Below are 12,934 nucleotides of genomic sequence, written 5' to 3' on the forward strand. Positions count from 1 at the left end.
CCAAGTTTTGAAAGACTGCAGTGAAACAAAAGGGAGATTGCTACAGCTTTCCCTTCAAGGTAATTAAAGCCATTAAATTTGTAATTTATAAAGCATATTCTCCGTTTCCCTCAGTGGCAAATAACTGTAACAGTGTTTTGGTAGATAGCCCTCAAAGGATCTTTAAAGTGTCATTCTAACAACAGCAACAATACAATAAATAAGGCTATGCCTTTCTGCAGCGGCCTGACCTTCCAAGTTAAAAAACTTCAAAGACCAAAATGGAGAAAAAACTAAAATCTAATTTGTCCTTCAGAAGCATGCATAAGAAAATGAAAGGAAAAAGATTTTTTTTAAACATGCATTTTCAAGTGTCAGTATATTTCCTACATTTCCATACCTGGAATGACTTTTTGTAGAAAAACAACAGTTTAAGTTAGATGCTGTGATTTATGATACCACATCCTTTCCCACACACCTCTTTTTCAGTGTCTATATAATCACAAGAGATGGTTCTCAAGGTGACCAGTAACACAGTGGTCTCCAGCAAAAGCATTTCCAAATCCAGTATTTTGTGAATAGCATGCTCTCCACTTTATGAGAAATGACACAACTGATAAAATGAGCTGGCTCATATGATGTGAAATAAGACCCTCTCCTTTTTATCTGGTAAAAACCAGACCCACAATGCATTTTGTGCAAAATCAAAATCTCATTTTCTTCTATGGAACAAAGGATTTTGTTTAAACTTCATTATACAGATTGTTCAATCACAGACAGATACTGTTGAGAAGGTATATCTAAAAAAACACAGCTACAAAATGCTTCTGTGTTCCAATAAAATTGTAACAGACTAACTGTTAATACCATGTATTCCATTATATCATGCCACCACTAATCTAGTATCAGAACAGCGCTGAAAGATATGTAAAAGTCAGATTTCAAATTATATAGTTGTTTCTCTACATAAGACATTACAGCTAGGAAAAGTGACCGGCTACGAGAATAAAACAAGAATGGCTAGTGCTTTAACTGCATCCCAACGGCCTATCTACTCTTGATTAAAAATCCCAGACATATAAAAGACATTCCTTATTACCCAAGGAAATTGGGCAATATCACTTTTCCTGTATTGATATAACAGTGACCAACAGCTGTTGGCTACCGATTTTCTAAGTGGCACAATTACTGTCAATTACATGCATTTAACAGTGTTAGAAAAGAAATACAAAGAACACTAAAGTATCTTTAAAAAATTGTTTACACAAAGATATCTTCACACTTTGCACCTTCCAATATTTAACTGTTCATCAAAAACCCAACAAGCTAATTGACAGAATTTAGTTTTACTAAAGAAAAGAACAGCAAAAGTCCAAACTAACAGATTTTTGTTCCTAAGGGAAGTAGGATTTCCACAGTAATATAAAAAAAATATTTCTCTTTCTGGTTGTAAATTATTTGGATGAAAAGGTTTTATCAATTACTTTTAACAGATCCAAAACATGTAATAAATTATTACTCAGCGTGAAAATACCTTTGGTAAGAAAAATGGGCCATGAGACATGACAGCTATTCAAAGGAATTAAATTTGTGATACATTACCACTGTTCCATTATCTGGCATCATTGGTGTTCCCATATTTGCAGCTCCTTCTGGTCCCATGGAAGGACCAGGACCCATTGCAGGGCCAGGTAAAGTTCCTCTGTTGTTCATATTCATACCCATCATTGGAGGAGGGCCTTGGTTACCAGCAGGTGCTGGGCTAAACGCATCTATGCAAAACAATCTATACTTAGAGCTGTCCTATCTTAATTTTACAAAAACAAACAAACAATTTACAATATTTAAAAAGCCAAATGTACAAGACTTCAAATACTTGGAAAAAAATATATTCTTTGAGACTGTACATTTATCTCAATCATCTGCTTTTAAACAGATTTTAAATAATCTCTATTATTCTGCATTACATAATTTGCCTCATGTATTTGAAAATCCCAACTTTTACAGCTAAACACAGCTGTACAGTTTCTGTGCAGGAACCAAAACGTTCATATTGCATCTATATGGAGGATGCACACCACAAATTTGCAAAAATCTCAAGTGATTTTACAGGTATTGGCAGCTATAAGGCAACTTGGCTCTTTAGGGATCTTAACAGATGAAATGTACATTTGCAAGAAGTCTTCTACCAGTATTATGTTAGTTGATATAGTGTACAGTAGTGGTGTAATCTAAGGCCTAACAGCAATAACAGAGATGGTACTCAACTTCACAATAAATTATTTGCAACATAGAATAAATAAAATCTTGCATTTAGTCATAATTTCTTACGGTCTGAGTACCAGAAATCTAAGTAGTTTTGTTAGAACTTAAAATGACAGAACAATCTCCTCCCAAAGTCTGAATCAAAGAAGTAGAAGGAAATCTTGAAAACATATTCTGAGAAGATAATTTAGCTGTAATATTATACTTAGAAGCATCCCTCTGCCAGTACTCACTAACCTACTGAACACATAGGTAAAAATGCCTTCATTGTATTTTCACATGTTGCTATAAGAAAACAGACTGATGATCTACCGCACACCTTACTATTATGAAATATCAACTTCAAGGCTGGTGTTGATGCATTCCTCCCATTCTCCACAAAAATCCATCCTCTTCAGCCCTAAGTATGCATTCAAAATTTGATAATGAAAGAAAGCATACCTTTGGCATTTAATGTACACTTTAAGTATACATTTTCATAATATAAAGAAATCTGACATGTTGCTAGACTAATGAGCCTGTTGTTTATATCTTAAAAATAAAACCTCTCACTTCTCACCACAACTACACTTTTTTAATAATGAATAAATAAATACGTATCATTCAAAGAAGGCCACTTCACACAGATTAAGTACTGCGATTATCTGCAGGCATGCACCATTACATCTCAATTATTTGCCTGGAGAACACCATGTCACAGCAGCCAGTGAAACCATGGCATTCAAGATATTGCTGCTAAAATTGAAAACCTGGGCTTGATCGCATATACATCAGGCCAATCACAAACTCCTTAGCAAAAACAATGCATGCTACACAGTAGCACATGAGAAGTGGCAAATAAGTTTACTACAAGTGACAGAAATCCTGTAATTTTGAAAAGCAGGAGTCTTTAAGCTTAGTAATGAAATAACTCCTAGACCTCTCCCTATAACATTAAGTCAAAGGTTGGATGCTTCTTACCTATCCATACACATGGGCAGTTCATGCGGCAGGTAGAAGACTGGGCTACAATTCAAGAAAAATTACCGGAGCATATGCTCTAAAATGTTTTTTTACTGTCACCCATTGAGTTAGATACAGAAGGAAAAGAAGTCTAGACTGCCAGTCTAAGGAGAAACCTTTATTCTCAGAGTCTAGAAGCACTCTGCGGGACTATCATGATGGTAGCAGAACTTAGTGCATGCAGTAGTACCATTGACTAAATGCTGAATTACTTGCTATTAGTTTGCTTATCAGCCTAATTAAACTGAGCCAGGTGGGCACTCACACTGTGTATCACTGATCTGTCAACTGCCACAAAGTTCTCATGCTCCATATCATACAAACGTAGCCAGGGTGGCAGATAGCAACTCATACTATCAAACCTAGAATTCTGATCCTGTTTCGGGCAGAGTCAGATCTGAAAGGAGCAAAACTACAGAGTATAACGCAAGGAGAGAGTGGGCCCCTGCATACTTTCAGCAAGAGGCCACTACAACAGACTAGCTGTAACTCAAAGGTCCTCCAAAATCCTCCTATTCCCAAAGCAGACCCTAAGAGATGCTAAGAGCTAACCACTTAATTGTCCTTTCTTTTTGGTGGGACATTGCTGTGGGGAGTTTATTTACAGAACTATGTTCAGCAACAGATGGAAAGCAGTTATTAGTGTTTATGCTACAATGCAGACACTTAAAAAAAGCCCTTTTCTGCAACCTGAAGGTCTGAAAAAGTCCACTCTGTCTGAAATGCGCCCCACAAGAAAGTCCCTCAATGCAGAGATGGTTCCCCAAAAAAACCCCTTTTCTACATACTTAAGTTTATAATCTGCACTTAGCATTACAGAGCAAATTAAATGCTTTGATGAAGAATACATATTCTCTCAGAAATTGTTAGTCACAGAAAGCTGTAAAAATGAGCAGTTCTGCATAAAAAAGCACTTATTAAATCTGTCATAGAGGTATTCTGCTTTCTAAGGAAATTATCATTCAGGTATTTCAGTTATTAGAGATATTCCAACTCCCTCCATCCCACATTCTAAAAAGTCGCAAATGGCACAGGTTAAGTTAAAAATAAATGGCACAGGTAAGTTAAAAATAAAATTACAATCCTAATAGCTAATTACAATCCCAATAGAAATATTAAGAAAGGATGCTACTGTCAACACCTAAAGTTCTACTATTTAAAGGTCTACTGTAAGGATTTGGGGTCAATCATTTTGGTTGTACTAATGGAGTTAATATGCTGGGAAAAAAACCAAAAACTCTATGATGAGTGAACTTAAAATCCAGCCTCTGCAGAAATAAATGCTACACTTATTTGCTATGGATATTTTAAAGTAGCAGTTCAGTGTTACTAAAACTTTTTTGGGATTATACAATTTATTTCTAAAAGTATTAAGTTTAAAATCAAGTTGTAACACAAAACTTAGAAAGCAAGACCAATCACCACATTTTAAATCTGTACACAGAAAGTGTATTTTGTGGATCTGGACTACTGGCACAGTATCAATATTTACAAAATCTTCTAATTAAATAAAATTTTCAAGTATGATGCAATCATATGCAAGAGTACAACTATAAAAAAAAGAAACTACAACTCAATTGATGCTTCAGTTTAATATTTGTAGATAACTTCACAATGTTCTACAGAATGATTTGTAAATAATTTTCAACATCCCTGAAAGCACAAGCCTATTTCTATTTTTCAGCTATAAATGTGTCTCAATAAATGCAAGGAAATAATGTATAATGTGTTTCAAAATTTGAAGCAGATTTCTTACTCTATAAATTCACATTACTCAAAAGGTCAACTGAAATTACTGAGTTTCGTATGCACTTTCAATTTTAAAATATATGGAAAATAGTTTCATTACTTTTAATTACCACCCTAATTTATTTTAAACTATCGTTAGGAAGCTTCCAATAGATTAACAGTTCACATAGTTTAGTTAGATTTGGTGGTTTTGAAGAAATATTTTAAGTATCAGTCTTGTTTAAAAGCAGATATTCTGGGTAAGTAAGATTCCAAACTGTTTCAGTCTGCATACATGGAGCAAGCGCTAATTATTATACTTTTCTATTACACAGTACTAGTTTTTAGTAGTAGATTACACAGTGATAGATTTTAGCAGTGACAGTATTTTAAGCTGCAAGAGCTAACAGAGAATATTTGCAAATAAGAGACTCAGAGGAAATTGGTAGAACACCAAGCACATTATTCATTTACCACACCAAGTACGTCAAGAAGAACTTGCCAATTTTAACCTCTACTATCATTTCACTGCATGCAATTACAGTCATAATTTCTTTGAATAGGTAGTCCCTCCAAAATGATGCCAAATATTTTTAAACATAAAATTCCTCTTTTGTATGAGATAACTCCCAGAGCATCACTTGTCCCTGATTTTTGTTTCTCTTAACTTGCACATCATTTTTTGCCATGTATAGTCAAAGCAGTAAAAGAAAGATACACCAGGGGTAGGGGGGAAAAGCTACATGAAAGCAATATATATGTTGTGGTTTTTTTATTTCCTAATATTGCTTACTCCTTTTTTACCAGTTGTCAGTAATTAATAGTGCTTGAGTAATATGTACAGTCCCAAAGAAAAAAAAAAATTACATTACAGAAGCCTTTTTCCTTCAGATCCCTACCTCCCATGTTTATTGCTCCACGAGGACCCATATCACCCATTCTCATTTCCTGTTCTCTCTGAAAGTAAACATAGTTTTCATGGTCAACCTATCATTCTTAGAACTTAAAACATTCCCATTTACTCCATAAAAATAAAAATGTTAAAGTTTCAAAAGTTTCCATTGATAAAAAACAGTGCAAGGAAAGACATCAATTAGACTCCTGGTTTTTATAACATCAAGGGGATGGATAGGTTCAATGTAACAACGGTGTACATCTTTGCATAATAAAGATTAAATGTCCCAAGTTTCATTTATCAGATGCAGCAGTCTAAAGCTCCCAAATAGTTATGTGATCAACCACAAATGAATCCATCTTTATGGAGCGTTTTTATTAATAAATATTTCTATTTTACCTTTAAACAAACAGGTCTTATTACAATACTCGCCTAAAGGCCATGGTTCAATAATAAACTGATTTCATGACTCAAAAATACTTGTGTTGATTAAAAACCAAGTTCTGATGTATTATATGATGGTATATAAATTCAACCAACCAATTCATCATTGTTCAAATAGTTTTGACTTAGCTTGGTGGTGGTATATTTTTTAATGAATTATACCTTGCTTTTGATGTTAGTTCAGATACTGACCATCCTTTTAAAACCAGCATAAAACTGTAGTGTCACCAGAAACTGTAACATGCATTTACACTAAACAGACAAATAACACATCAAATTGATCCAGATTCAATTGATGGTCAGTCACCCAACAGCAAAAGATTTCTCACATTACTAAACATGAAGCCCAGCCTGCTGTGAAACAATACTCAAAGGATAGTAGCCGGAGTGGCAAAAAAAATCATCACTTATGGGAAAACAAAATACTCCATCAGAGACAATTCCAAGGGATTTCAGGATTACTGTTTACATCAAAAAGAACAAATTCTCAGTTCAAAAGAAAACAAAATGAAATTTATAAAAAAAAATCTCCCTAATTTTCTACAGGAATATTAAGAAGTGTTCTGCTTTTGAGTAAACAAACACAATCGTGCTGAGAATAACAAAATTCAAAAAATCTTTACCTCATTCTGAAAAACCATTCCACTTATGATTCAAGAGCCTAAGTTCAGATACACTTTGAAAAGAAATCCACATACTAGGCAACTAAATCAGTCTATAAGCGACTTTTACATGGAAATACTAGTAAATCAAAATATATTCATCGTATCTGTACAGGTTCACAAAGTCTGGTTTGGTCAAATCATAATTGGGATGCCAAACACGAGTCTTCTATCTTCAGCCACTTGAAGCAGGAGACACCACTATTTGACAGAACAGAACCAACAGTTTATAAAAATATCCTGCTATAGGAAACTGCCATGAGATATATGATAATGAGCTCTCAAGTCAACAACTTTGTGATAACTCATATTAACCTAGAAAAAGTACTTAACATAAGAAGAGTACCCACTGTTTTCAAAAGAATATGGCTTAATGTGGAGTGGAAAAATAAGGTCTAGTAACTAAAAGACACAGGCAGGTTTTAAAGTCCAGCAAAAAAAAGGCCATTGATGGAACACCAAGGAGGATCTCTTCTTCTGATCCTAGAATCCACATTAAAAATTTGTCAAAGAACATGCAGCTACTCTGACAGACCTTTCAAAGTAACATCAATTGATATTTTAAGTAAAATCAGCAGCCCCATGGGGACCAACTGTATCCATAAACTGACATGAGTTAGTTACAAATCAGCATACAACTATGTTGATTATTAGTCTGCTTGTACACCTCAGTCTTGACATCAGGAAGCAGAAGGGAAAGTGGTGTATCATACCTGGCCCAAAATGATAGGAAAACACTGTGGCTATCAGTTACACTACTCAGATTGTGTGCACACATGCATGCCTATATGGTGGTGTGAAAACCAGACACACCATGAACAGTTGTGACAAACTTTCACTGCAAAGCAAAGCACCAGACTTTACAGGAGGCACAAACCTTACTTAATTCATCTCAGGTTAAACTGCAAGTTGGTTGATATTTGTTTTTTTCACATGACAAGTGCCATAAGGCAAAGCTACATACAATACTGGCTAGGTAAGGATGTTAAGTAAAGAGTTGTAAAGCTGCCCTACTTACTAGAACTTAACTTGTTTTCTTTGTAAAGGACAAAAGCATCTGCCAGCTCTGATGTACACTTTCTTTAAAAAAAGACGCTAGTCTTCCTCCTAGCAATTAACCATTTTTTCCCTGTCTTGAAATGCTACCAGCCTTCAGTTAACTGAAGTACAGCAAAGATGGGTAGAATGTACTTTTGATTAGTCTAGCTTAACATTTGTAAGAAAAACCATGAAGTAATTATTTGCTATTTTTTAAGCTTTAACTTCAGTGTTGAATTATTACAGTATAAACAACATTTCAGGTATATAATCAAGACCCTGATAATAAATAAATGTTCCTGAAGGTCACTGCTGCCTATTTTATCAACACATCTGCAAAATTCAGATGCTGCTGCTGCTTATAATCCTATTGTTGCATGTACAAAACATACCATGTTCCCTTGACTTTTCAGCACAGTAAAAATTCTTCCATACTTGTAACACAGAATTAGCAACTTTTTGCTTCCTGTCAGAGAAAATACTCAATTTCAAACATTAACAAGCTGTATATACATCATTTGTCATGAGATGTTTGATATACTCAAAAATTCTATCTGGAGGAGTCCTGGATGGCAGCAAAAATTCAGTCCTGTCACACACAAATCAGGTCCTAGACAGCTCTTTACAATGTGAGCATAAACATGTTACTACAGGTAAGTTAAGTCAACTAGTCCATGGGTTTTGCCCAAAATATAACCGAAAGGAATACCAACAGGCAGTTTGACACAACAGCTGAACCACTGCTGGTTGGTAATTCCAGCCCATGTGAGAGGTTCATTTTCAGATACTCAAGCCTTTTGCAGAGCTTAGCAATGATAGTGTTACATTCTCAATGCTTCTTTTCCTCACTGTATGACTTCCCATTCTTCTGTTCAGTAGCAGCCTGCTTCAGACCGTTCCCCAAAGCCACCCACAACAGGGAGTTAAAACTGAGCAGCACGAGAACAAGGCTAAACTCTTAAGAGAGAAATATCTGAGTGATTGAGAACCTCTGAAGTCACCCATACCTGGGAAATCGATCTTAACAGGAAGAGAATAAGAAAAATGGATGACATGCTGTTACAGGGAGAAAAGGAATCCATACGACAAAAAGTGTGCAGGAAAGCAAAAGTTAAACTTGGCAAAAATCAGAAAAAAACATTATCAAAAAGACTAAGTCAGCAAAGAAAAAATATCCTATTGTAAAAGGACTGTTTACACAACTCAAATTTTTCCAAATTATTTGTTGCCAGGATGTTTTTAAATACTTCAGAACTCACTAATGCAGACAACCTTCAAAAAGGTCCAATTCATCTAATTAATCTTTTAGAAAAACTGCTATGATGGCAACTATAGGATTATACTTACTAATTACTTTAGACAGAAACATTAAAAATTGTATTTCTCACAATGCCAACTAATTTTAACATCAGATGTAAAAAGCAGATCTAGACCAAAATATTGAATACACTCAGTTTTCAAAATATGTATTTAACATTTAATATAGTATGGACTGTCCCCTTATTACCAAGTACTTGAAACCAGTTTTCCAAAGTATTTGAGGCGTATCATGTGCTATGTTCTTACACCTCTTATCACACTGATACAGCAGTCTAAATATACAGAGAACAGCCAAGGTAATTCTTCTGAGTTTGTTAAATATATTACACTATTTTTAAATGTTCTACAAAAGCATGAAACGAAATCTTTTGGAAAACACCGAAGAATTGATACAGGTCACACTGCAACTAAAAATACAAATAGTCATAAACCTGACTTTTTTAACTGACAAACCAGTGCTGCTTTTTTCCTTAAAAATAGGCCTTGCAATTGCAGCAACCCAGCAAAATTAAGCTTGTCTCCAAGTGATGCAATATTCATGGTAACAAAACTGTCAAAATTATGGTATGAACAAAATATGGCATGGAAAATTTTAGAACAGCAAAAAAGGAAGATATCTCAGAAATGTTATGATGGCAGACCATACAGTTTTCAATGGTGGCCAGAAGAACATGCAACTATTTACTTACCTTTCATAGTACAGTAACCACAATAATGGTAAGACATGGCATCCAAAAAATACCTTAGCAAGAAGAGAACACTTTTCCCGTACCTTGAAATTAATAGTTTCATTAGCACTTCATCTAGGCTGTGTATGTAGAGCAAAATGTAATTAACAGTGCTGCTGATTCTTAATTTTTTTCATTAACATGAAAACTGAATTTTATTCTCTAGCAGACTATACATGTCATGGGTATGACATTTCTGTACCTCTTACTAGAATTCATTACTCTCTTCTAGTCTGGTTTATTTCTTAAAGTTCCTTCTGGAAAAGAAAAATTATTTCCAAAGACCTCTTAATGAACCATAAACCTTACTTAAATTGCAACTTACTGAAAGACACCTATATTTTAATGGCATAAATCATACAAGTTATTAAAGCTGCTAGTTAGCAATCAAAACTAGAACCTGGGGGATACTTTTGATTATACATTATTTGTTTTTTCCTCAAAATAATCCACTATTTCACTCCAATGAAAAGAGCACTGGAAGTTAAGTAGCAGTAAGAAGTTAAAGTAATAAAAGGTTTCTCTTCCATCCACCCCTTCTTGTCACCCTTCCCTCTTCAGTTTGCTCCTCAATTAAGATCTCTATGTAAGATCCAAAAGTTATAGTAACAATAGCAGTAAGTAATTTTCCATGAAAAATATTGATCTTTCAAAATCCAATATTTGTATGTGTTCTTGAGCACTGAAATCTAAATTCAGAGTTGATCCCTACTCTGAGCTGGGCATCATACCAGATGATTCCAAAAATGTCTTCCAGCCTAAACTACTCAAAACTCCAGGAACTGAGTGACAGCACTCACCCAAGAGTCTAAAAAAATATGAACTCTCTTACTTCACACAAATCTACACAAACACATTAAACTAGATAACAACTATAGTAAATGTAGCTATAAAACATATAGCATGCAGTAAACTATATAGTCCTGTTTTTAAATAGGAATCCTAACGAAAAGGATCTTCATTAGGTTTAGTAACTGTCACAAGGACTCAATCTTTGAAAAAACATACTAAGAAGGCTAGAGGAGATAAAGGCAATTTACTGCTTTCTGACTCAAGTAATGAATAAAGCTGATGGAAATGACTCATTAAGTCCCAACACTAAAAACCCTCAACATTAAAAAAGTATCACACAGGTAAAATCAGGAAATACAGATTGCATGAAATACAATCACACAGACATATTCCAATAAAGGTTACAAATTGGAAAAACATTCCTAATGGTAGTAAAAACTACAATTACAGAAAAAAAAGTTATTACTAGTCCAGCATATTTTTTTCAGTATTTCTGTCCTTTCAGTAAGATGGCAAAGGAAGTATCAATTTTATTTGAAGAGGGGAATCTCTTTCAAAACTAACAGCAAAAGTATAGGGATGCATTTGTGAAAAACCTCTATGCACTATATCTTTGTTCTGTTCTTTTAGTTCTGAGAACAAAAAGTCTTCAACTCCTATGGGATCTCATTTTCCTTCTGCATCAGCTACTAAGGATAGTCCTTGACAGCTAAAACCCACAGAGAAAAAACACCCAATTAAACAAATGCAATTAAAACTCCTCAAAATTATTTAGCATTGTAAATTGAAATTATTATTTAAAAATACTTTTACATTTAACTGTTAAATAGCTGTGAACCTCCCAGAATGTTTTGGTTTTGTCATTCTCTTACAGCTGGATGCAAATAAAGTTAGCCTCCTTTCAATACATCAATCCTCACATGATGTTTAAGTCAGGCCTAAACTGATAGTTTTGAAAAAGAAAGCAGTTTAATTGCACTAACATGACTCTCAATACAAAGACCTTTAGGGGATACATCACTAACCAGGAACCAGGAAATATTAAAGAAAAGCTTAATTCTAAAGGTTAAAGACAATACTATTTAATACACACCAAAGTAACAGCTTTATTTTACACAAGAACTCATACTTTCAGAATGTATTACAGCTCAAAATTCAATTTACAACCTAACTTGCTAACAAGAAAGAAAACAGTCTAAAAGAAGCCAAGATACACCATGGAACCTATTCTGTTGATTATAGAACTTGGTTCCATATGCAATTTATATCTTTTGTGCTTCATTATTATGACTTGTAGTTAACTTGCTCCTTCACTGAATTTTAGTATTGCATTTAAGCCACTGCTTTAATATAATTTGTGAGCTTTTTTTCCCATCTCTCTTATTTCCATTTGTAAAAATACAGTAAAACATTGTATATACAAGATCTACAAAACTGACAAAAAATTTCATTTTCTCATAACCTGAGATAAAAGTTATTCATCATCTAAAAAAAAGGCACACAGAGAGCAAAATCAGGTTACAAACAAACTAAACAAACTGCATAATATATACAGTACCTAGGACCAAAATCAAAATATTTTAATTCCATGCCTCCAATCATCATTATATCATCTGTTCAGGTAAAGAAAAATCCTACCATATCCCTTCACTGGATATGAAGCACTCTCTGAGGATGTAACTGCAAAGGATACTTTTTCCAAATGCATTTGCTGTTAATGATTTGAGAGAAAGCAAGCATAGAGGTATTCTGGCAAATTTTCCCCTTGATTTAACAACTACGACTCACAAGAGAGGTAAAAATCTGCTTCTCAAATATTTTAGGCTAAAATTCAGAAATAATTTTCACAAGACAAAGGTGCTTAGAGAAGGTAACCACCTTTAAGAGATTTGGAAATCCTTTGAAAAATGAAATCCCATTATATCAATTCCCTTAATAGCAACTTTTTAAATTCTGCCAATTAATCTGTTTCTGCTGTAGTTAGGAGCCACCTTAGATTCATGGAAGCAAAACATAAAAAAACTTCTCCCATTTCTGTTAGCTTCTTTTTTACAGTAACAGTAGAAAAATTGAAAATATAA

The 12,934-nt window shown here is 34.1% G+C and overlaps 1 protein-coding gene across 9 annotated transcripts in view; it reads right to left on the minus strand.

The window, feature by feature from the left end:
• PSPC1 (paraspeckle component 1) overlaps positions 1–12,934 on the minus strand; it is a 57,818-nt gene that overhangs the window by 24,514 nt on the left and 20,370 nt on the right. For 4 of the 9 annotated variants that reach the window (XR_007778876.1, XR_007778875.1, XM_050980290.1 and 1 more), the window contains exons 7-8: positions 5,874–5,931; positions 1,582–1,751 (exon numbers count right to left, since the gene is read on the minus strand). The exons of 3 other annotated variants lie outside the window; for them this stretch is intronic. Coding sequence is in view for 3 of the 6 variants with exons in the window: in XM_050980290.1 (XP_050836247.1) it covers positions 1,582–1,751; positions 5,874–5,931 (228 nt within the window). In the remaining 3 variants the exon portion in view is untranslated. Of the gene's footprint in view, positions 1–1,581; positions 1,752–5,873; positions 5,932–6,469; positions 7,177–12,934 lie in introns of those variants that run through there. 2 more of the 9 variants (XR_007778879.1, XM_030234240.2) reach the window with 2 other exon arrangements.

Source organism: Serinus canaria, chromosome 1 (assembly GCF_022539315.1).
Source record: "Serinus canaria isolate serCan28SL12 chromosome 1, serCan2020, whole genome shotgun sequence".
NCBI classification, from domain to species: Eukaryota; Metazoa; Chordata; class Aves; order Passeriformes; family Fringillidae; genus Serinus; species Serinus canaria.